The 25,615-nt window shown below is 52.1% G+C and overlaps 1 protein-coding gene across 1 annotated transcript; it reads left to right on the forward strand.

The window, feature by feature from the left end:
• Positions 1 to 1,089: 1,089 nt before the first annotated feature.
• On the forward strand, positions 1,090 to 25,615 carry TGFBRAP1 (transforming growth factor beta receptor associated protein 1). The gene is made up of 11 exons (XM_068972297.1): positions 1,090 to 1,777; positions 4,269 to 4,463; positions 6,786 to 6,940; positions 12,348 to 12,430; positions 13,394 to 13,735; positions 15,575 to 15,632; positions 17,269 to 17,412; positions 18,409 to 18,552; positions 19,511 to 19,670; positions 20,907 to 21,340; positions 23,153 to 25,615. Exons 1-11 carry the CDS (start codon positions 1,090 to 1,092, stop codon positions 23,327 to 23,329), a joined length of 2,580 nt encoding a protein of 859 aa, XP_068828398.1. The 3' UTR covers positions 23,330 to 25,615.

Genomic DNA, 25,615 nt, shown 5'->3' on the forward strand with positions numbered 1-25,615 from the left:
TGTGCATGCCTCAGAGAGAAGACGAAGAAGGCAATGGCACCCCACTCCAGTACTCTTGCCTGGAAAATCCCACGGATGGAGGAGCCTGAAGGGCTACAGTCCATGGGGTCGCTGAGGGTCAGACATGACTGAGCGACTTCACTTTCACTTTTCACTTTCTTGCATTGGAGAAGGAAATGGCAGCCCACTCCAGTGTTCTTGCCTGGAGAATCCCAGGGACGGGGGAGCCTGGTGGGCTGCCGTCTATGGGGTCACACAGAGTCGGACAAGACTGAAGTGACTTAGCAGTAGCAGCAGCAGAGAGAAGAATGTGAGGGAATTGGGGGTGTGGTCCCTGCTTCTGACTCCCGTGAGATCCAAGTTGCAGGAGTGAACCCCAGCATGGAGCTGTGCCCCACCGTTCACTTAGATATCGAGTCAGGTGGCTGGTGGGGTTTGGGGGCACATCAGTGGCGATCATTTTTGTCTTTTTCCAAAATGTTTGTCTTGTGTTGTCTGTGGGTGAGTAGACGTGCTCTTCTTCTACCCAGAGGTTTGTTTCTGAAGATCAATGTAGGGAGATTCTGTATATAATAAATCTCAGCTCTGTTGAGAGTTGAATATCCATTGGAAGGACTGCTGCTGAAGCTCCAATACTTTGGCCACCTGATGTGAAGAGCCGACTCATTGGGAAAGACCCTGATGCTGGGAAAGATTAAAGGCAACAGAAGAGGGCAGCAGAGGATGAGATAGTTAGAAAGCATCACCGACTCAATGAACATGAGATTGAGCAAACTCAGGGAGAGAGTGGAGGACAGGGGAGCCTGGCATGGTGCAGTCCTTGGGTTCAAAGAGAGTCAGACTTGACTTAGTGGCTGAATGACTGTTGAAGGCACGTGTGTGCTCTCCTGGCAGGGTCTCTGTTTGCCTGTGGGAGAAGGCCAAGTGAGAAGTCTTTCTTTCAGTATTTTTCACAAGTGTCAAATGATTTCCTTTCTCTGAAGTTACAACTGGGAATGACGTTTATTTGTCATGCCTGGAAACAGTTCTGTCCGTCCCTTGTTCCTCTAACCTCTCTTTCCTTTCCTGTCCCTCAGAGCCGCCGCCAACATGATGAGCACCAAGGCCTTCACCCTGGTCCCCGCCATCGAGCGGGAGCAGCTGCTGGGCGACCGGGACCGGGGGTCGCTGGAGTGTGTGGAGTGCTGCGGCCGGAACCTCTACGTGGGCACCAGTGACTGCTTCGTGTACCACTTCCTGCTGGAGGAGAAGACCTTGCCCGGCGGATCGGCCACGTACACGGCCACCAGGCAGCTGCACAGACACCTGGGTTTCAAGAAGGCGGTGAGCGAGCTGCGGGCCGCGTCGGCCCTCAGCCGGCTGCTGGTGCTGTGCGACGGCTGCATCAGTCTGGTCCACATGCTGAGCCTGGAGCCCGTGCCCTCGGGCGCCCGCATCAAGGGGGCCACGGCCTTCGCCTTGAATGAGAACCCAGTGAGCGGGGACCCCTTCTGCGTGGAGGTGTGCATCATCTCGGTCAAGCGCAGGACCATCCAGGTCTTCCTGGTGTACGAGGACCGCGTCCAGATTGTCAGGGAGGTGTCTACACCGGAGCAGCCGCTGGCCGTGGCCGTGGACGGCCACTTCCTGTGCCTGGCCCTCACCACCCAGTACATCATCCTCAACTACAGCACGGGCGCCGCCCAGGACCTGTTCCCGTTCTGCAGCGAGGAGAGGCGGCCCATCGTCAAGAGGATCGGGAGACAGGAGTTCCTTCTGGCGGGCCCTGGGGGACTGGGTGAGCAGGGCGCCCAGGCGCCTCCACTAACCTTGCCACTCTGCCCAGTCTCTCCACCTTCTGTCCTTGCATTCTTGCTGAGGTTGGAGAGGGAGGCTGTGGTTGTGAAAAGCAGACACTCGTGGACTGTGTTTGGCAACATTGAGGCAACAGACAAACAACCACATGCCCAGTGTCTGCTCAGTTTTCATTAGGTTGTTTTATGAGTGTGGCGCAAAAATAGGCCAGTCATAGCATCACCTATTTTGTGCCAAAGTAGAGCCTGAGGAACTTCCCAAGTGGCTCAGTGGTGAAGAACCTGCCTGTGAATATAGGAGGCCCAGGAGATGCAGGTTTGATCGGGAAGATCCTGGAGAAGGGAATGGCGACCCGCTCCAGTATCCTTGCCTGGGGGATCCCATGGACAGAGGAGCCTGGTGGGCTGCAGTCCTTGGGGTCGCAAAGAATCGGACATGACCTAGCACAGTACAAAGTAGAGCCTGAAGATGGCTCCAGAGAGAATTCCTGTAAGGTGATACGTGCAAAAATAAGAATCTGTAAGACTTCCTTATAGGATTTTCCACCTGGTCTGTGTTTATTCTCCATTCTAAAAAGGAGTTGGGGGAGCTCATTTCTAGATATTTTGAAGTGTGGAGGCTCCAAGGTCATGGCCCTGATTTTCTCTTATTGACTCCAGTTCCATCCTACCAAAAAGCATCTAGTTTAGTCGCTAGCTTCTTGGAAGGGCTTTCATTGTTTCCTGTGGCCTTTCTAGTTGTAGGCGTCACCTCCTGAGAGTCATAGCTGGCCGCATCGCTGATGGTCGTAGGCATGGATGACACACCGTGTCAGGCAGAGCTTTGTTTCCTGCAAGCTGGGAATTAGGATGATAGGTTTTCCAAATCAACTGTGTTTTGTTTGCTTGTCTGTATATATCCCCACACCTGGTTCAGGAGTCAGAAAAGTCAGACAGGACTTAAGGACTGAAGAGCAGCAGCAGTTAGTGCTTTAAGTACAAAGTAGATAAACCGTCAGTGAATATGGATGTTATCATTGACAGACCCTCAACAGCAGACTGTCTTGAATTGCAGAGTTAGTTGCACCCCTGTATCAGAGAGAACATGGAACCAGAGTTACACCTGAACTCTCAGTGGTGGCCGGGGGGGCGGGATGCGAGTTCCGCATGGAACATCTCGTCGAGTGGCCCGCATACAGTAGGTGCTCAATAAGTATCTGAACGAATGCGTTCAGTGTGGAGTGAATGTCTAGGGAAAAGCTGGTGCTTAGAGATGCAAACCCATGGGAGGACTGGATGTGGCAGAAAGCTTGTGAAGCTGCTTAAATTGCGCGGAACTCTCTCTTCCCCACGTGTGAGGACACGAGCAGCGTACACCTTCACGTGGGTGCGTGTCCACTTGTTTTGGTTTGTTTACTTTGTTTTTGCTTGTTTATTTATGTGGCTGTGCTGGGTTTTCGTTGCTGCATGGGCTTTTCTCCAGTTGCAGTGAGCGGGGGCGACTCTTTAATTGCAGTTCGCGGGCTTCTCACTGCGGTGGCTTCTCCTGTTGCAGAACGCGTGCTCTAGAGCGTGTCGGTCTCGGTAGTTAGACCATGTGAGCTTAGTTGCTCCAAGGCATGTAGGATCTTCTCGGATTGGGGATGAAACCCTGTCTCTTGCATTGGCAGGTGGATTTTTTACCACTTGAGGCACCAGGGAAGACCCATGCGCACGTTTTTTAACCTTATGTTTAATTCAGTTCAATTCAGTCACTCAATTGTGTCCAACTCTTTGCAACCCCATGGACTGCAGCACACCAGGCTTCCCTGTCCATCACCAACTCCTAGAGCTTGCTCAGACTCATGTCCATAGAGTTGGTGATGCCATCCAACCATCTCATTCCCTGTCGTCCCCTTCTCCTCCTGCCTTCAATCTTTCCCAGCATCAGGGTCTTTTTAAATGAGTCAGTTCTTTGCATTAGGTGGCCGAAATACTGGAGCTTCAGCTTCAGCATCAGTCCTTCAAATGAATATTCAGGACTGACTTCCTTTAGAATTGACTGGTTGGATCTCCTTGCAGTTCAAGGGACTCTCAAGAGTCTTCTCCAACACCACAGTTCAAAAGCATCAATTCTTTGGCGGTCAGCTTTCTTTATAGTCCAACTCTCACGTCCATACATGACCACTGGAAAAACTATAGCCTTGACTAGACGGACCTTTGTTATTTCTGCTTTTTAATATGCTGTCTAACTTGCTCATAGCTTTTCTTCCAGGGAACAAGCATCTTTAAATTTTATGTTTAATTAGAAGGAGGTATAAGGTGGACATTTTCGGGAGAGAGGTTCCCTTCATTAAAACAGATATGAGGGTCTTCTGTCCATGCAGCCTGGTATATTATCTCTCCCATCCTGAAATGTAATGAAGGGGACAGGTATTCCACATCCAAACACCTCTGCAGAAAACAGGCAACAAACCGCAGCTCTCTGAAGCCCCCCGGCGCTTCCTGTTTTCCCAGGCATGTTTGCCACTGTGGCTGGGATCTCTCAGCGGGCACCTGTTCGCTGGTCGGAGAATGTGATCGGGGCGGCTGTCTGCTTCCCGTACGTCGTCGCCCTGGACGACGAGTTCATCACCGTGCACAGCATGCTGGATCAGCAGCAGAAGCAGACCCTGCCCTTCAAGGAAGGCCACATCCTCCAGGATTTTGAAGGTACAAGTTTCCACCGAATCTTTAGGTCTTTTGTGGTGGTATTTCTTCACTAAATGCTATTAAGGAACCACTGGGAACATGGCCTCTTGCTGAGCACAGAAATTCCGTAGGCAATGGTGATTGTCTTTGAGCTGCAGGGGCACAGAGATTAAAGGGAAATAGGCATTTTAAAAAATAGCTACAGCATTTGAGAGCTTGACAGCAACAAATAAGGCCAGCTAGGAGAACAGAGTAGGAAGTATTTCCTAACCATACCAGGGAGGGCTTCCTGCAGGAGGTGGCATTTGAGCCAAACTTTTGAGGATGAACTGGAATCAGCCAGGCACGTATGGTATGAAGGAACCTTTAGGCAGAAAGAAAGGCAATGTGAGTCTGCACAGGAGGGAACCCCAGGTCCCGGACTTTGTAGGTCATTCAGCATGACTGTGGTGCCCAGTATGTGAGGAGGGCAAGCAGGGGATGAGGCCTCAGCAGATCAGGGCAACCAGGGCGCGAACCACATGAGGAATCTATTGTGGCTCAGTGGTAAAGAAACCGCCTGCCAATCAGGATACGTGGCTTCCATCCCTGGGTCTGGAAGATCCCCTGGAGAGGGAAATGGCAACCCACTCCAGTATTCTTGCCTGGGAAAGCCCATAGACAGAGGAGCCCAGTGGGCTCTAGTCCATGGGGTCTCAGAAGAGTCAGACGTGACTTAGCGACTGAACAACAAGAACAACAATTTTATTATGAGCATCTTCACATGTACTGAAAAGTTGAAAGAAAGCAAAGTGACTTCCCACCCCCTGTTCACCTGGGTTTGGTACTGGTTCACTTTCAGCTGAGCTGTCTGGAGGTATAGAGATCGTGATACTGAATCCAGAACCCTGCAGCAGGCATTTTCCCACATAACCCCAGAGCCCTTTCCACACCTCGGAAAAGCGCTCTCAGCCCTGCCCCTGGCCAGACTTCCCAGCTTCCTAAGAACACCCCTTGTGAGGTTGCCTTGAAGCCAGGAGCTCATGTGTATCTGACCAGTTGCCTTTGCCCCCAGGGCTCCCCACGCTGCCCTTTCTGTTGTAATAGGTGTTAGGGACACAGCCTGCGGAGGGTTGTCATCCCACATGGGCGTGTCTGCACAGGGGTCACTGGCACAGGGAGGCTGGTGACATAACTACCCCAGGCGGAAATGTGGGAAGCCTCCTGGAAGGAGGACCCAACGCCAAGCGGGGGCTGAATCTCGCAAGGGTGGGGGGATGATGCTGGTTGGCATGGAGACAGAGGACGCAGACAAGACCGCCAGGCAGGGAGCCCAGGAAGGGAGGTGCAGGGGCATCCGGCGGGAGAGACCAGGTGGTGGGCCTGGGCTGAAGGTGATGGATCCCAAGGAGTGGGGAGCAGAGGGAGCAGGAAGGTGTGGCAGACCCTGAGCAACCTTCAGACAGAAAGACAAGGCCATTCCACTGCTTCCTGGGAACAGGCATTAACTGAGTTGAAACGCACCTCCAGAGAGAGCAGAACTAGCTCTCAATCTTGGCAGGAGGAGTTCTCTTGGGCGCAGGTCTGACTCTCCCTTGGATTGTGCGGGACCTCATGGTGCCGAGGGTCAGGGTCTCTCATGGGATGGAGAAGGTAACCCTGGGACTCGGTGATCTTGACCATAGTGGGCAAGTGTGAGATGTTATCTTATGGTTCAGAATGTCACCTTGTAATCTTAGTTTCCTCTAAACTGACTAACCTGGAGAGAAAAGAATTTTGACCAGCTTTATTTGAAAAAGTGAAAGTGTTAGTTGCTCAGTCATGTCCAACACTTTTGTGACCCATGGACTCTACCCCACCAGGCTCCTCTATCCATGGCATTTGCCAGAGCACTGGCATGGGTTGCCATGACCTCCTCCAGGGGATCTTCCAGACCGAGGGATCAAACCCAGGTCTCCCGCTTTGCACGCAGGTTCTTTTCCATCTGAGCCACTAGGGAAGCTCCAGCTTTGTATGAGGAGTAGCATAATTCTTACTGCTCGTTTTCTGTGATGGAGCTCTACAGACTCGTATGGATCTATTCAACTGGCTTTAAATTTATCAGCATCATAGAATAAAAAAGGGCAAAGCATCTTGATGTCTTATACTTCAGAAATGTAGTGTTAAGAGTTTGCCTTTTTCTTATGATGGAAAGAAGATAAGAGAAGCATTAATTTCTGATTGCCCTGGCAATTCTGTGTTGGGAGAATTGTGATGACATTGTTCAGACATTGTCAGCTTGCGCTCCTGTGTGGGGTGAAAGCAGGTGTTTTCTTGCCAGCACAATGTCCATTTCCTGTCCAACACTGTTCCATTTCTTCCCAGGAAGAGTGATCGTTGCCACGAGTAAAGGTGTTTACATCTTGGTTCCGCTACCTCTGGAAAAACAAATACAGGACCTGTTAGCCAGCCGCCGAGTGGAGGAGGCTCTGGTTCTAGCCAAAGGCGCTCGGAGGAACATCCCAAAGGAAAAATTTCAGGTTTGTAGTCAGCTAGCCATAAGGAAGCATGCCTCCAAGCTGCCGATTAGGAAATGTTAGGATGTAAGGGCGCCGGGCCCTGCAGACCACTTCGTGTCTGTCATTCAAGTTTCTCTGTGCATCCATGTCGTACAGATAAGGACGCAGGCTACAGGAGGGGGTCACGATGCCAGCAGAGGCCAAGCTGGGATTTGAGCCTCTGACATGATTCCCATGCTTAATACACCACATTGTATTTCCAATCGTGTTCTTCCAGAGTAGACTGAGGATACTGTGATTACAAACCGAAAGATCCTCAGTGTAATTTGTTTCCCAGTGTAGAATTTGTATTTGTTGGGATGGGGTTGAATTTTTTAAGTTTTGTTATCTGTAGGAAAAGCTTTGTGAACCATACTCATAAATCGTCTAATATTGCCAGAATCCATCTAATTAATTTCCTTAGAATGCATTTAAGAAATGCTAGCTTTAATATTGTTGGTATGATCAATATGGTTGATGAAACAATCATGAATTATTCTTATATCTGATGAAATCAGGTTTTCTAAAATCTGCTTCTTGATTGGTTGCAAGGTGAGTTCAGGTCACTCTATGTATTTAAGAATGATAAAGTGTAATATTGGTGCATTCACGCTTCTTACAAACATATAAGTCACTCATGAAAGATTCTCATGAAGTCAGAGTGATCCCCTCTTGTTACCTGCTGGCCAGATTTTCAGGACGGTATGGTTTGTGGGATGAAGCTCTGCTTTCTGGCCTCCGTGGCTTTTTGCTGCAGAAGGTAGACTAAAGGTGGGAAAAGTCAGGACCTGTCATTTATGGTCACAGGATAAATATTGATAAACTTTTCACCTTTATTCCTTACTTTGAAAATTTTTTTTGAAGTATAATTGATTTACAGTGTTGTCTTAATTACTGTCGTACAACAGAGTGACTCCATTATAAATATATATACATTCTTATTCATATTCTTTTCCGTTATTGTTATTGCAGGATGTTGACTATAGTTCCCAGGTTGCGCTAGTGGTACAGAACCTGCCTGTCCGTGCAGAAGACATAAGAGGTGTGGGTTCGATCCCTGGGTCTGGAAGATCCCCTGGAGAAGGAAATGGCAACCCACTCCAATATTCTTGCCTAGAGAATCCCACGGACAGAGAGAGGAGCCTGGTGGGCCACAGTCCATGGGGTCGCGAAGACCTGGACATGACCGAGTGCTTTAGCACACATGCACCCTGTGCTACGGAGTAGGACCTTGTGTGTCTATCCTGTATGCTGGCACATGCTAATCCCAACCCCCCAGTCCTCCCCTCATCCCAGCCGGAGTCCTCGTTTTTCAAGTGAGATGATCTGTGAACTTTCAGCAGGGGGCAGCAAAGCACAGAGAAGGAAGCTGTCGGTTCAGGGCGTGTTTCCGAGCTGAGAGCACCTGTTTCTGCCTAGAGTATCCCGTTGTTTCCTTGTGCATCGCATCCTGGTGGGAAGGCCAGTGGGGCTCTGGCGGCCTCTGCTCTCAGCTCCTTCCCCCGGCAGTGGCCTCGGGGAAGGGCACATATCGGGGATTCCCTCTTGGACACACCCAGGGACACACCTCAAATGTGTTTTAAAAGAGGCTTTTTCTTAAAGAGGCTTCCCATGTTCTTGAATTTTTGCCTCCCTTCTTGTTTTCCCACGAGCAGCCGAACAGTGGGCACTGGCTAGTGTTAGCCCTTATCCTGCCCTCCTGTGTGATGTCCCTGTTGGGGTCTGACCATCTGGCACACCCCTGTTTTAGACTCCTATTTGGGCCCAGGATATACAGCCTCAGTGACCTTGAACTTGGCCCTGGTTCCCGTGCCTGCGTGACCACTGGGAACCCTCCTCCCTTTTTGCTGGAATTGTGTTCACAGCCCCTTCCTGCATGTCTGCAGCCCGTCCCCCACGCCACCGCCGAGGGAGCTTTCTGACATGTCCACGCCCCTTGCTGTAGGTCCTACAGCAGGCACCTCCTGGCCAGAGTCAGGTCCACAGCAAGTGGCCTTGGTGGCTGGGCCCTGCCCACATCCCCAGCCTCTCCCACCATCTCTGTCCCCCTGTGACCTGGCCTGAGCCACCTGCCACCTGTGTACTGGGCAGGCCCTCCAGAAGCAGCCTGAGAACAGGCCAGAAATAACCAGCGTCACCGACCAAAGACAGGGGGCTCCTGGGGAAGACAGCCGCCCCTGGGCATCCCTGGGGAGCCTGGGCTGGCCTCCTGCCCTGCGCCACTGCTCCCTTCCCTTGTTATGTGTGCCCTTTTCTCTCAGTGGAGAAAACATCCATCATCCACCAAATACAGGGTTTTTTGTTTTTTAGATTTTTTTTTTTAATGTGGGCCATTTTAAAAATCTTTATTGAATTTGTTACAATATTGTTTCTGAGTTTTGTTTTGGTTTTTTGGCTGCAAAGCTTGTGGGATCTTAGTTCCCCAACCAGGGATCAAACCCACACCCCTTGCCTTGGAAGGCGAAGTCTTAACCACTGGACCACCGGGGAAGTCCCCTAAAATATGGTTTCTATACTGTGCTTACATATGTCTCTTCTCCGAATCTGCCCCATCCTCCAGGCAGCACTGACTCCTCTGAGCTCCCACAGTGATCCCTGTTAACCTATAACACACAGCCGTTCACTCCCCAGCTCCAGCTCACTCCTCCCCCAGTCCTGGGCAGACACTCGCCTCCATTTCCCTCAGCCTCTGCTCGCGTCTGGGGCTGAACAACGAGGAATGAGTGATGGTTGATTCAGAGCTTTGAACTGGTCTTCAAACAGCTAGGCTCTGTGGATCGGGGAGCAGAAGAGTTTTGGTTTAAAATAGAACCATGAGAGGAGAAGAAGACAGTATTGACAAAAAAGTTCAGAGATAACGTCTCATTCATATTAATGTGTTTTTAAGGATTGACTGTGACTCTTAGAAGGATTAGGGATGTTAGTTATTTTACCTTTAGGAGGCTTGCAACCAAATGCTAGACCCTGGGCTCAGGAAAACCAGAAAGTGGGGCGGGAAAGAGACCAGAAGTCAATGAGACTGGCTTTTCACAGTTCGCCTTTCTCTCCATTAAAGCGAGTATTGGTTTTGCTTCACTGAGTTCTGAACTAGGGAGGGATTTATGGAGAAGTTTAACTGTGGGACTCGGATTAAAGGAATATTCCTTCCAGAGATCCAAAAGGTGAGAAGGCTTAAATCTTTAAGAAGCCAAGCTTTAATTATATTAAGGTTTGGGATGCTGTAAAGAAAGAGGCAGTGAGGGGATATTTACAGACATAGGTGTGTTTCTTACAGAAAGCTTGCTTGATGTGTGTCATGTAGTATGGATAGTGTCATATTTAAGCTTGAGCTTTGATACCTGTTCTTTTTTTTTTTTTCCTATTTCATCTAAAACTATATCACTTTGTATCTTCAAAAGACAAGAAAGCTCCCCTTTGAAATGTAAGTGTCACATACATCTCCGAAATAAACACTGATTCCTTCCTAGGTTGGGGCGTCCCATCTGCCCGAGTGTCCCCAGTTGTCCTGTAAATGTCTGCATCCTTCTTATCCTGGAGGGAAATCCTGTTAGGGCTGCACCAAAAGATTTCTCTGTTTCAGAGTCACAGGGCCCAGTTCTCTGAGCTGGTCTGCCCCCTCCTCTTTCCTGTAGATACTTAGGTCCCTTCATTTCATTAGGCTTTCGTTTTATAAAGGTTGCTGTACTTGTTTATTTTTGGCCGTGCTGGCTCTCTGTTGCTGTGCATGGGCTCTCTCTAGTCCGCCAAGCAGGGGATACCCTCTAGCTGGGGTGTGCAGGCTTCTCATTGCAGCGGCTTCTCATTGTGGAGCACTGGCTCCAGGCATGCTGGCTTCAGTAGTTCTGGTCCCCTGGCTTCTGAGCTCGAGCTCAGTAGCTGTGGCACACAGGCTCAGTTGCTTTGCAGCACGTGGGGTCTTAGCTCCCTAACCAGGGATCCCACCCACGTCCCCTGCATGGCAAGGCGGCTTCTTAACCACTGGACCACCAGGGGGGTCCTCAAAGTGGAGTTTCATAAAAGCTGATCAGGTCAGGAGGTGATCACAAAACAGCAGGTACCATGCCAGGGTGCGAGGATGCTAAGATGAGTAATGGAGTGGCTCCAAGGAATTGGTAGCTTCTTGAGCAGCAGGGTGTTCTGGAAAGGGGAAGGAGCTACACGTGACTGGAGTCTTCAGCTGTGAGGCGGTGCAGGCGTGAGCTGAGGCGCTGGAGCCAAGGAGGACACAGAAGAGGCTCCACAGAGCCTTTCAGACAGAGGTGGACAGAGCTCACAGCTGATCAGCTGGGCAGTGACAGGGTCGCGGTGGAGCTGAAGACACCACAGGGCATCTTATTTTTTTTTTCTTTTGAATTTTTGATCTTGTATTGGAGAATAGCCAACGAACAACAGTGTGATAGTTTCAGGTGAAGGAGGAAGGGACTCAGCCACACATATACATGTATCCATTCACCACAGGGCATCTTCCCTGACTATGCTGCTATTTCTGGAAATTTCCAGAACGAGGGGCTCCGCAGTCCAGGAAGTCTAGGTAGGACCAGATGAGACAGATAAGCAGCGCTTGTACTACAGGAATCCTCAGACTGTGACTTGTGGGCGTGGCTGTGCGTCACCAGTGGCGGAGGAGACGGAAGGCTCAGCATCTCCCCGGCTTCAGCAGGAAAGCCTGCTTATTGATCTGTCGTTAAATGAGATGGACCCCGTGCTCTGAGGGATGCTCAGAAATGCCACTGTGAAGAGAGTTCCGCAAGAGTGAAGAGGGGTGGGCGGCTTCTAGGCTGCCAGGAACACTGGCCTTGTTGACATCCGTCTGAGCACTCGAGGTAGCAGCGATCAAGAAAGCCAGGGAGGGTGGGAGGAGGAATATGGACCAGTGGGAAAAAGTGAGTGTTTGTCACTCAGTCGTGTCCGACTCTTTGTGACCCCATGGACTGTAGCCCACCAGACTGCTCTGACCGTGGGATTCTCTAGCAAGAATACCAAGAGTGGGTTGCCATTCCCTTCTCCAGAGGATCCTCCTGGCTCAGGGATCGAGCCTGTGTCTGCTACTCTGCAGGTGGATGCTTTACCACCGAGCCACAGGGGAACCCAAAGCATGTTAGTGACTCTGTGACACAGACCAGGATGGATGGGAAATCCTGAAGAAGAAGGAGCAATGATCATTCAGAGAACAGCTTGATCTCGGGAACAAGGGGTGGATTGACGTATATGCGTGTGTACTAACATGTTGAGAATAGTTCCATATAAACCTTGTTTCTTCCTTACCGTATAACTTCAGGATTCCCGGTAATAATTAACGTGTAGTCTGGGTTGTGACCAGGACCTCAGTTTCCCTCCCTTGGTGAGTGACTCCAGCTGGTCTGAGCGACGACGCCTGTGTCCCCTGCAGGTCATGTACCGGCGGATCCTGCTGCAGGCGGGCTTCATACAGTTTGCACAGCTCCAGTTCCTGGAAGCTAAAGAACTCTTCAGGTAACTTGAGGTGTCGGCAACGAGCCCTCCTGTGTCCCTGCGGTCGGGTCTGCGGTTGGACCTCCGTCATCACTGAGATGCTGTGATGGGAGAGTCGTGTAGCTGCAGTGCTCTGGGAGGAGTGGGGAGGCCCCCACCCCGCTTAGTCCAGGGGTCACTGTCGTGTGTCTTGAGGGTGAGGCTGATGAGAGGCATACAGAGTGGTCCTCGGAGAGAGGAGACGGCAGTTCTAAAGAGCACATGTGATGACCTGTGGATTCCCTGAGGGCTTGGTTTCCCTTTGCTCCAGAGATTTTAACTAAAGGCTGTGAGTCTAGAGAGAGAGCAGGTGGGGTTATGAGAACTGTTCTTGTTCTAGAGAGACTGTGAACCGTGTGCTCCTGACTCAGTGTCTTAGGAAGCCGTGGTCCCTTCTGTATTTCATGAATCCTGCACATGGGGGCCCTCGCACCACCCCCACTCCCTTCATGGCCCAGCACCCCATCCCAAGCAGCCCTTCTTCTGGTGTAGGGGAGCAAGAGGGGGTGGTCAGGTGTGTGCTCTGGAGTCAGCAGCTGTTTATGTTTGCTCAGCACTCATGCAGAAGATCAAATTGCACCTGCTATGAGAGCTCTTAAATGTCCCACGAAGGCGTGGTCTGTGGAGTAAGTTTTCTAAACGTCCAAGAACAGAATTTGTGCACTTCCAAGCCGTGAAGGAGGAGGTGCGCACAGAACCTCTGAACCCGCCTTTGATCAGAGCTGCAGTGCCACTGCCGTTCCTTCCTGCCCAGGCTTGCAGGGACCACGGCCCCCCTCAGCCCGGGGGTGTGATGTCCTCGGCGGCCGAGCCCCCTGTTCCACCGTGGGCCCCGAGGTTGGCGGAGCATGGTGCTGGGCTCTGCGGGCAGTGGTGCGGTCCACTCCCGGTTGGCTTGCACCCTTCTCTCTCTCTGCTTCACAAACTCCACCCCTGTGATTGCAGGAGCGGCCAACTTGACGTGCGGGAGCTCATCTCCCTGTACCCGCTCCTGCTGCCCACGTCCTCCTCGTTCACCCGCTCCCACCCGCCCCTGCACGAGTTCGCAGACCTCAACCAGCTGACACAGGGTGACCAGGACAAGGTGGCCAAATGCAAGCGCTTCCTCATGAGTTACCTGAACGAGGTCCGCAGCACGGAGGTGGCCAACGGCTACAAGGAGGACATCGACACGGCCCTGCTCAAGCTGTACGCCGAGGCCGACCACGACAGCCTGCTGGACCTGTTGGTCACCGAGAACTTTTGTCTGCTGCCCGACAGCGCCGCCTGGCTGGAGAAGCACAAAAAGTGAGTGTCTTTCCATCCCCACCCCAGACGCTCCCCGAGGGCTCCCCGCCCAGCCCTTCCCCGCCCCCCACCTTCCTCCAGGGACCACCTGTCACCCTTGGGTTCGTCAGCCCCATCGTGATCTGCAGACCAGCCAAAGTGGTCTCAGAGACCACTCAGCTCTCATGTCAGTCACTCAGATGGGTCCAACCCTCGGCGACCCCATGGACTGCAGCCCACCAGGCTCCTCTGTCCATGGGATTTCCCAGGCAAGAATACTGGAGTGGGTTGCCATTCCCTTCTCCAGGGGATCTTCCTGACCCAGGGATTGAACCTGGGTCTCCTGCACTGCAGGCAGATCCTTCACCGTCTGAGCCACCAGGAAAGCCCCTCCATACTAACTGCTTAATGACAGAACGTGCAGTCATGGGCCTTGTGAGCCAGCGCATCGTCCCGTCTTCTCCACGTTCCTTCTCGATGGGATTGGCCTGTGCTAGCTGCCACATGTGTGTTGGTAAAATGATAGCTCACTTCAGCCACTGATGACCAGATTGAATAGAGAGGCAGACACCTGGATAAGTTTAGATACAAAGGCGGGCTTCCTGATCCTGTGGACAAAAGGGATCAAACTCTGCCTTCATTACAGACATGAGCTGGTCAGCACCCATCCCCTTGCTGACTGACCGCCGGGTACCATGGGGGCCTGTCTGCAGTGATGACCCGACCAGACCAGCTTCATCCTGGGGGCAGGGGTCTAAGCCTTCCAGGCCTGGGCTGGGGGTTTCTTTAAAAATGAGGGTGTTGGGTGCTCCCTGTAAGATTCTCTGTCCATGACCTTTGTTAAGCATGTGACATGGCTGAGGTGCTGGTCAAATCCTGCGGGGGCAGGGGCTCCCGTTCAGATGTGGGGCATCACAGGCTGGTGACTGGTCTCCACACAGGCAGTGTCTTCTTCAGCCGTTTTCCCAAGTTTCCAGAATGCACTGTGCAGCGGAGTGATTTATGAAGGAACCAGACAATGCCCTGCCCTCTGGAGGCAGCGCCGCTGTGACCTGGGGCGGGAGGGCCTGGCGAGCCAGTGTAACTCTCTAAAGCTTCCTAGAGAAGAGAAGGGTTCCCGTGGATAGTGTAGTGTCTTCATTCTTTGAGGGGAGAAGTCTGACAGTCCCTGGGGCAGCTTGCCGGGAGAGGAGGGGGACCAGGAGGGGACACCCCTAAGAGCTGGGGAGATGGGAACAGCTCACGCTCCAGGCAGTTCCGTGTTGTCACTGACCCTGTCCACTTAGAAATGAGAACACAAGGGCCACGGAGGGTGAGCTGCTTGCTCAAGGTCATACAGTCCATGAGTGATGAAGCCTGGATTGAAACTCAGGGCCCAGGACTCTGGGTGCCCCCTGCCCCTGCCCCCCTGACCCTCCCTGACCTGTTCTCTGCCATGCCTGCATGCTGTTGGCCTTCCTTGCTGTTCAGAATCCTCCCTTCCAGAATCACACAGCCTCCCTTCCAAACAGTCTTAGTTCCCCGTGATGATTTTAATGGCGACCTCAGGAGATGGGAAATGATACTAGTATGGGAAGTAAATTGTAAAGCAATGCCCAGTGCGAGTTTCCATCGTATAATTGTAGTTTTACTTTTCAGCTTATCTTAGATTTGAATATGGTCCTTTTTGGAAGTTGATAGGGAATACATTTTCATATGATAAGCAAATAAACAGAGATGGGGGTCTTTTTGCTGCTTGAAATGTGTTGCTGATCTGAGTTGAATAGAACATGCGGGGCTGGGGAGAGGGCTGGGGCATCACTGTAGGCGTCAGCAATTTGTGGTCAGGAGAGGGTGCCCTGAGCCTGTGCTTTCTTGCAGGTACTTTGCTCTGGGCCTGCTCTATCATTACAACCACCAAGATGCTGCTGCGGTTCAGGTGAGTTCAGAGGCTTCTAGGTATTGTTGTAAAACCACGTGTAACTCCAAGTTACTTGAAAAAAAAAAAATCACAGCTTGATAGAGACCGCTCTTGCCTGATCATAGCCCTTTTTACAGAACAAAAGGGACACCATTTTAGAAAGTGAATTCCCTGAGAAACACCAGCCAAGGATTTTGTTTTCTTTGCCTTTCCATCTCTCTAAAGAACATTGTCAAGATTGAGTTTTTTTTAAATGTGAGAAAAATAGGATTTCATACCGAGCCTCGAGGCCTGTGACATCATTGGCTTATCAGAAATTAAGACTGTGAGTAGTAGTTTGTAATTTCTACCATTAATGACAGCAAGTTTTGCAGGCAGCTGAGTTATCTATCATCTGTGACAAAATTAAAGCTGATTAAGGCCAGTCACTTGCCCGTGGGACACCACTGGTCGGTGGAGAGCTGGGGTCTGAGCCAGTGCTCCGGGCTTTGGCAGGGGTTCTGTGCTCAAATGTCTCGCCCTGTCTCTTATGTCTTTTACGAGCGGCTGGGAACACAGCAGTGCTCACAAACTCACCAAACATACCTGGTTGCTTTGAGAAACTACCATGACAATGTGATTGTGGAATAGGTTAAAAAAAAAAATTTTCCTATCAACATGTACCCCCATGGCTAAGAGCAGATTTGGGAGTCTAAGATAGCATTTTTTTTTTTTAAACACCAAGTTCTAAGAATTATAGTTTGCTTTAAATGTATTAATAACATTAGCAGAGCTGCATAGAGAGAAATTTACAAAACTGAAGTAATTAGGAATAAATCTCCATCTATGGCAGAATTTTTTTAATGACACGTTTCAGTGATTGTGTGAGTAGTTGAGTTTGGGGAATTCAGCACTGAAGAAATTAGTAATATAGAAAACGTTTGTACACTGGTATCAGAATTGCAGCGTTTACACTGCCCACCTGTTTCTTGGGCTTCTTGCTGGGGTGTGTTTCAAAGGTCACTGTGGACAGGTGGGTGAGGTCTGCGGCACAGGGATGATGCAAGACAGGCTCCCAGGCAGCAGCCATCTCTTCTACCCCTCGTGATGCCAACTCATTCTGAGTCTCAAAGTAAGATTCCATCTTCACGGCAGGGAAGTGTCTGAGTGAAATAGCAAAGGCTTTTTTTATGAGAATCTACCCTGAGCCCTGTGCCCATGGGAGAAGTGTTGGAAAGCACATCTGAGTATGGCAGCCCAAAAGGGTCTTCAAAATCAGGAATTCTTGTGATGGAGAAAGTGGAAACGCCTAGCTGATGGATGCAAGTGAATTTCTTCTCTGCCCAAACATTGTCAATGATTATTTTATTTCAGGAAAAGGTGCATTTTATAATGCGTCCACATCTCCCCATATTTTTATTTACTACTTGTATTACTGAGATCTCATTAAGAAGGAAAGAAAGAGAACTTGATGCTTTATGTTCTTGATTTCTTAGGCCATGTCCTCTATATTTTTTTCATCTGTTAGAAAAAATTAAATGGACTTAAGCCTTTAAAGTTTGTGTTACCACTCTGAAATATTACAAGGCCAAGTAAGCACACGCACATCCTCTCTAAGCTAGTTCTAAGCTGTCTGTGCCCTTCCATCCCACCTGTCCTGGCTCCCCCTCTCCAGCTCTGGGTGAGCATCGTGAACGGGGACGTTCAGGACTCCACGCGCTCAGACCTGTACGAGTACATCGTGGACTTCCTTACCTACAGCACTGACCCCGACCTCGTGTGGCGGCATGCCGACTGGGTCCTGCAGAGAAGTCAGGAGGTTCGTGCTTCAGCAGTGCCTTTGCAGGCGGGCGGTGTGTTCAGATGGGCTGGGGAAGTGTTTCTAGGTTGGTCACATGGTGGAACTGAGACTTGGGTCCTGGCTCATAGAACTCAGAGTCCATGGTATCAGAGCTGTGTATGCTGTGTTTTGGGGTTGTGGAGTGTGTGTGTGTGTGTGTGTGTGTGTGTGTGTGCGCGCGCGCGTGCGCTTATCAGAGCTATGCTGTGTTTTGGGGTTATGGAGTGTGTGTGTGTGTGTGTGTGTGTGTGAGAGAGAGACAGAGCGTGCATGAGTAAGTCCAGGGACACGCTCCCCCTCACCCCCACCACCCCTATAGCATTTCTTGGAAGATAGTGTTGTACTGTGAGCTCTGGTTGACTGTCGGGAGGCAGCCTGGAGATGCTGGGGTCCCTCGTGGGTCATGCACACAGTTTGTCTGGGCGTCTAGAGAACCAAGTTGACTGAATCTTCAGCTGGTTACATCTTCTTTCACTTACCATCCAGCAAGTGACCGTCCTTCTTTTGCTTGATCTCAGTGTAACAAAGCTGTTGTTTCACAGACTGTGGAAACCTGCTATCTATAAATGTTTGGTTCCTTAGTTTCCAACCCTTTTATTTAAGATTTTTTTTTTAACGTGAACCATTTTCGCAGTCTTCACTTAATCTGTTACAGTATTGCTTCTGTCTTATGCTTGGGGTCTTTTGCCCCTGAGGTGTGTGGGACCTTCACTTCCTGGCCAGGGATTGAACCTGCACGCCCTGCCTTGAAAGGCGAAGCCTTAACTAGACCACCAGGGAAGTCCACCCCCGACTGTTTAGAAGGCCCAGCTGGAGCTCTGGGTCATTTCCTGTCTCTGTCAGCACTCCATACTGCTCTGGTTTTCTGAATCATCAGTTTTGACAGTGCTTTTACTCAAAGCATGCAGCGCTCACAATAAAGATAAGACAGGGTCTTTGAAAAGCACGATGACCAAATGGCTACTTTTCTTTCAGGTTGGAGTTCAGGTTTTCACCAAGAGACCACTAGACGAACAGCAGAGTGGTTTTAACCCAGATGATATTATCAGTTGCCTTAAGAAATACCCTCAAGCCCTGGTTAAGTACCTGGAGCATCTCGTCACAGAAAGGAGACTGCAGGTGAGGCCCGGCTCTCAGGCCAATGTCATGGGTTTGCGGGGGCCCTGTGGGGACCTGAACTTGGCCAATGGGTCTAACTGAATGTCTTATGTTCCTGGCGCTCAATCTATACTTGTGGGAGGTCAGAGAGGGAACCAGACATTTGTTAAAGAGACCAGAGGCCCAAGTGGCTTGTTTTCACCCTCCACCTCTTGTCCCTTCCACTTTCATTTTTCTTCTTTGTTTTTCTTCCTTGTTGTTATTCTTGAAGGAAATGAGCGAAGCTTCCCTTCTTTGGAGGAAGCTAAATCTTGTGGGCCTTTCCTAAATCCCGTGGCCCTTCTCAGAATGAGATACTTTCCCCTAGCTTCTATTTCATTCTATTTATTATTTTTTCGGCTGCATTGGGTCTCAGTTGCGGCCCGTGGCATCTTCCTTGTGGCATGCGGGATCTTTCCTGTGGGCTTAGTTGCGCCCCAGCATGTGGGATCCTAGCTCCCCGACTAGGGATCAAACCTGCGTCCCCTGCGTTGGAAGGTGAAGCCTTGACCACTGGACCCCAGGGCAGTCTCCCATAAAGTTTTTATTCAGCTCCTCTGTCATGCTTTCTGAAAGCTTTCTCTCCAGTACTTGCATTCTGTTGACCTGGAGCCCCTACTCACGTCACACATCCGGGCCCCCGCACATGCTGTCCGGGCCGGGGTTGGGTGGTCTCCGGGCCCCCGCACACGCTCTCTGGGGTGGGGGTGGGGTGGTCTCCGGGCTCCCGCACATCCTGTCTCGGGCGGGGGCTGGGGTGGTCTCCGGCCCCCGCACACGCTGTCCGGGCCGGGGTTGGGTGGTCTCCGGACCCCCGCACACGCTCTCCGGGCCGGGGATGGAGTGGTCTCCCGGCCCCCGCACATGCTCTCCGGGGCGGAGATGGGTGGTCTCCGGGCCCCCTGCACATGCTGCCCTTCTGCTCGCCCCCTTCCTGCAGAAGGAGGAGTACCACACGCACCTGGCCGTCCTCTACCTGGACGAGGTGCTGCAGCAGAGGCCCTGCACCCCCGACAAGGATGCAGAAGCAACTGAGACGCAGGTGAAGCTGCGACGCCTGCTCCAGGAATCTGATCTCTACCGAGTCCACTTTCTGATGGGTGAGTGGACCCACGTAGCCTCTGTGGATAAATGTCACAGGGTTGAGGGGGACGAGGGGGCAGTCCATGAGCCTCCATGGCACCAAGTCAGCGTCCGGGAGGCAAGGGGCGCCTGCTGTCTGTCCTCTGCCCATGGACAGGGCCCTTTAGCCAATGACCCAGAGGCTGCCCAGGGTGCTGGGAGGTCTGTGCATTCACTGAGCAGAGCTGCTTTGAACTTGCTCACTCGGCTTTGAAGCCCTCGGATCAGTTCCTTCTGAGGCTTGGGCTGTGACCATGACTTTGCTGGCTGGCACTGCCCCCAGCACCCTGCTTGGCCACTCCAGGCTGGGAGGAAGGCATCCTTCCTGGAGGGGGTCCAGTTTTCACTTCCTCCAGGGCAGGGACCACAGTGTTCATGTCGTCTGGCAGAGTGAACTGTCTCCTGCTCTATGGGCACTGTGGGATTTCCAAGTTGTCCTTACTGGGTTAAAATATTTCTCTTTAGCAGCATTTAACTCTAGTTTTTGAGTGTTAGCTACAGTCCTTTCTCATGGTTCATGGGAGGTGTGTCCTGTATAGACCCCACAGTTGAACTCACAGACACTACACCATCACGCCTGGCAAACCACTGGCCACATGTTCCGTCCATACATAACCTTGTTTATGTGTGTTCTGTGGAACGATACTTTATTTAATGTATAGTGTTGATTCACTGACACTGCCCTCATGGCCAGAAAGCAGCACATGCTCAGGCCTGGATGATGTTCCCGTGAAGAACTTTGTCCCAAGGCACCTGGCAGTCCTTCTGTACCTAGACAGCCCCAAACTCTGCTACCCAAGGCGGTGTCCAGGTAGCCAGAGCGGCGGTGTTTAGGGGTGTCTGGGCAGCCTGGGGGACTTCCCAGTGCCTCAGCAGTAAAGAATCGGCCTGCCAATGCAGGAGACACAGGTGTGATCCCTGGGTCGGGAAGATCCCTTGGAGGAGGAAATGGCAACCCACTCTAGAATTCTTGCCCAGGAAATCCCATGGACAGAGTAGCCTGGTGGGCTACAGTCTATGGGGTCGCAAAAGAATTGGACATGACTGAGCAGCTGAGCACAGGCAGCCTGGGTGGTGGCGTCTCGGGGTTTCCATGTAGCCAGAGTTGCTTTGGGCACTCTTAAGCTCACGGCGCTGGCGGGCAGGTGCAAGGCTGGATGTCCCCCGCCTGGCACGGGCGCTTCAGTCCCTCACTGGCAGGTCCCACCCCGCAGACAGGACCCGGGGCGCCGGGCTGCCCCTGGAGAGCGCCATCCTGCATGGGAAGCTGGAGCAGCATGAGGAGGCATTGCGCATCCTGGTCCATGAGCTGGCGGACTTCCCGGCAGCGGAGGACTACTGCCTGTGGCGCTCTGAGGGCCGCGACCCACCCTACCGCCAGCGGCTCTTCCACCTGCTGCTGGCCGTCTACCTGGGCCCCGGCCCTGCTGCGCCCGTGAGGACCGTGGCTGCCGTGGACCTGCTGAACCGCCACGCCGTGGAGTTCGACGCGGCCCAGGTGCTGCAGCTGCTGCCGGGCACGTGGTCAGTGCAGCTGCTCTGCCCATTCCTGATGGGTGCCATGCGGGACAGCATCCATGCCCGGAGGACCACGCAGGTGGCCGTGGGCCTGGCCAGGACTGAAAACCTCATCTACAAATATGACAAGGTGAGAGCCCGGGCCTCCTGGGTGAGCCCTTTAACCTTGATGTTAGCCCTGAAAAAGCAGTCTTGTTCTGTTTTCTTCTCTATGACTTCGACATAGGGCATGTGTGAGTTACTCACGCAGACACGGGTATGGGAGCCGGGCTGGCAGCGGTGAGGTTGGGGCAGTCTCTCGCCCTGCAGACGCCAGCGATCAGGACTGGCCAGGCCCCAGTCCACACCGCAGGTCATGGTGTCACTCCGTCCATCCAGCACGTCCGTGCAGAATTGGGTGTTACTGTCCCCTTTCACAGAAGGGGGAGCAGGGACATGGGGTGTCACACGGAGCACGCAGGAGCCAGGTGTGGACCACAGGCCGGTTCAGAGCCCCATTCTTCCTCCCGTCTCCATCCTCCAGGGCTGCTGTAACAGATAAGAGGAACCCCACAGGCCAGGGGCTCAGATGGCTCACAAACAGTTCTCCCTGTCTGGAGGCTGGAAGCCTGGAGTCAAGGTTCTGACTGATTCAGTGCCTTGTGAGGCCCCGTCCTTGCTATGTGCACATGGCCAGGCGTGGGCACCAGTCTCCTCTAAGGGCCCTGCAGCCACCATGGGGCCCCCGCCTCCAAACACCATCCCGCTGGGGGTCAGGGCATCCACGTGGAGAGAGATACAGGCATTCAGTCCATAGTAGCCCCAGCTCATCAGAGGCTCCTCTCTGGTGAGGCCCGTGTGCCCTGCGGCCGGCAGGATGTCCCTCCAGAGCAGGAATCTGCAGGTTTCTCCCACTCGGAAGACATCCTTGACCTCCCCCAGTGGAGAAGCTGAGGTCTGGAGGATCTGGCCTCCCTCCTCTGACCTGTCCTTGCCCGTCTCACTGTTTCCAGGACATGTGGAAGGAGCAGTGGGCCTGCCGTCCCATACATACAGCCTTCATATCCACTGGTTCCTCTGCCGGTGTCCCATCTCTTCCTTTTGTGCCTGATGAATGCCTCCTTGAAACCCAGGCTAACCCCTCTCCCTGTGAAGCCTTCCCATCCCTCTAAGCAGACTAGCACCCCGTGTGCTCACTCAGTGCCATGCCTGTGGTGTCCCTTCTCCTGTGAGGCTTTGGGTACTCTGAGGGCAGGAGCTTCCTTTACTGATCTCCGTATTCCTGAGCCAAGGCTGGTGTCATCTTGACGGCATCAAATGTTTGTTGAATGACTAAAGAAACTAACAAATATGGTGATTCTCCAAGCCACCAACAGGCTGACTTGCTGGGTTTACTCTCGTGAATTGTGCAGAAAGGCTTTTAACTTACAGAACTCAAGTCCTGTGTTTCAGACCGGAAATGATAAAGTTGTATTAGTTTCATTAGTTACCTTTAAAGAAAGAAAATTAAGTGTCCTGGGACAGGTCATGAATGTGCTATGGATAGACCATGTGGCTTCGACCATGCCTCCTATCTGGCCTCGCTTTTCTGGTGTGCAGACAGGGGTAGCAGGAATTAGATGACTTTCTTGGCCTCGTCAGCGTTAACACCCCACGACTGCATAATGACTTTTTGGAAAGCATCAGGGCTCAGAGAACATTTGAGAGAGGATCTTGGTGAGCAATGCCTCAACCAGAGAAGAAGCAATTACTTTTGTAGAATAAGAAGGCAGTTTTGTAGCTTTTTTGATTTTTCTAGTTCCTGAGGATAGTTTTGTTTATTTTCACTGCTGAGATTCTGTTTCCAGAAATTCATGTTCAAACTGTCCCCACCAGGGATGACTTAAATAACTACCCAGGGGGCGATGCTCATCAGCTCTGAAAACTGGTCACAGACATCTCCATCTTTTCTTTCTTTCTGCAGATGAAGCTGAAAGGAAGCTCTGTTCGACTCTCAGACAAAAAGCTTTGCCAGATGTGCCAGAACCCCTTCCTCGAGCCCGTGTTCGTTAGGTACCCCAATGGCGGTCTTGTCCACACCCACTGTGTGGCCAGCAGACACACAGAGCCCAGTTCCCCCAGCACAGGGGCTCGGACTTGAAGAGGCAGGGCCTTGGGTCCTCACCTAGCCTGCCGGGTGCGCAGACATGAGGCTGTGACTGATCTGTCGGCCGTCACTGGGTGCTGGGGGAATCTGGTCCATGGGAATCAGGCTGCAGCCAGCCCCCTGCCTCTGATGGAAAGGGACAGTCCCTCCAGTAGAGACGTGCCAGGTTTCCGCATCCAGGGACATCACCGCCCACAACAGACGTCTGCTCCCTGAGGAAGTGAGCCTTTCTGTACAGCCCAAACAAGTCAGACCCCCTCCCCTCGCCCCGATCTGTAGACACAGGTCCGCACTGGAATCGTCTGCTCCAGGGTAACAGTGGTGATCTCATCCTGGTCGGTGAGTGGCCGGAGAATCCAGCTCTCCATCCTGATGGCCCGCCCACCAGCCACACCTGGGCTCTGCCTCTGCCCTGCAGGATGGCTGACCTTTGTTCCTTCCCACTTTCCATCTGTCTCTCAGCCCCCAAAAGATCTGCCTGGGTACCCCACCCTTCCTTTTGGGGTAAATTCGTTCCCTTCTGGCTGTCTCGAGAGTGACGCTCTGAGAAGCCGCAGACGCACCTGGAAGAGCTGCTCTTGGGTCTGGAGTCATCGGCAGGGGTGGGAACCCACGATGTGTGGCCTGCTGGTTTGAAACTCCACGATTCACACGGTTGAGCAGAACCTTTTATTTGAAGTTCTGTCCTCTTCGTGATTTTTCTCTAGTTTGGAAATTCACCCATCATGTTCGCTAGGGACGGTTTTCCTTATGAAAACATATCCACCCTTGATCACTTGGGAAATTAAAAGGGAAAGGTGTGAGCACAAGCCGGGTGTGTTTGCTGGGGCTGCTGGTGGTCGCCTCCACGCTGCGTGGGCTGGGCTGTGGGTGACAGCTCCTCCTGCACTGGGGGGTCGTCACCCTTCCCGGGGGAGCGCCACCCCCTACAAGGAAGCCCAGGCAGGCTGCCTTACCTCCCAGCACTTTACACGCCTGCCCTGCGGCTTCCCAGACACACAGGACAGAAGTCTCTCTCAACCTCAGCACCGCAGGCCTGCATCCGCTCCTGCCTGTCTGTCCAGCATCTCGGGGAAGCTGACGCTGTGGTTCCTTCACTGCCCTCCTCTGAATTTCTTCCTGCTGATGACTGACCAACCATCAGGGACTAAGAAGAAAGATGCCATGACCCCTACCGTGAAGCTTGGCAGATACCCATCAGCCTGTGTGTGTGACGGGAGGACCCCCAGACCTGGCCTGTGTCCTCAGCCCAGGCCTTACGGACCAGGTGTAGAGCTCACCCACCTGTAGAAAGGCTCTGTACTAATAACTGTCCGTGTTCTCGCCCCTCTTGTGATTCGAAGAGGCCGGGAAGCACAGGCACCCACGCACCTTCCCAGCTGTGTCTCAGTCTCTGTAAAGAGTCAGTGATAAAGAAGTTCTTGCAGCTTGGCCGTGTGCTGTGTGCAATACTAGCAATCAAAGCCGAGCCATGAGTCTTGCCCTGCAGGTGGCTGTGAAGGCATGGTCATGTTCCTGGGGACGTTATCCTTACTCGTGAGTTTGGGTTTATCCCTCAGAGAACGAGCAGCTAGGACACGGGATTCTGCCCTGCTGAAGGCACTGTTTCTCTCCACAAGATGGGTACAATCCTGGAAAAGCCTCCTGGTTCCTAACTCGGGGGCACAGGTCTTTCTTGGCTCCACACTTTGATCGATATTTTGACGTTTGTTATCCTTTAGAATAATGGAACTAAAGTTGAACAGTTTTCTATCTCTACTGAGCCCTCAAATGCAGCAGGATTCTGTGACCCTGTTGCTGAATTGTAAAAACCTTGCCTCTCTAATCAACGCCCCCACCGACCAGGCCCCTTTCTCAGATTATATTTTTAAAAGTTCATGGTTCTTTCCAGAGGCCTGCTCTTTTGTGATCGTGCCGTTGATTAGAGGAATTAGAACCGTCACTCGTTCCTTTCCTCCCTGGGTCAGTTTGGTGTCACCTACCTAGTTAAAACGGCACGAAGTGGACACAGCTGACATTAATATTCTCTGGGCAAGACTTTAATTTCATGAGCTGTTAATCTGCTGTCGCTTATCAGGCATCCCCATGGGAGGGTCACGTGGGCTATGGAGCCTTGGGCCTGCGCTCCAAGCTGAAAGGACCCGGGGTGTGCTTGAAGGGGATCCGGGGGCCTTGGGTCCCACCCTCAAGTCCCTGCCCATCACTCAGCCAGGGTGGCCTGGGCTTCCTGCTCGCCCTCCTATGGAGACCTGGCCCTTTACCCTTTAACCCCTGGATGGG

The sequence above is a fragment of the Capricornis sumatraensis genome, chromosome 1, assembly GCF_032405125.1.
Source record: "Capricornis sumatraensis isolate serow.1 chromosome 1, serow.2, whole genome shotgun sequence".
NCBI classification, from domain to species: Eukaryota; Metazoa; Chordata; class Mammalia; order Artiodactyla; family Bovidae; genus Capricornis; species Capricornis sumatraensis.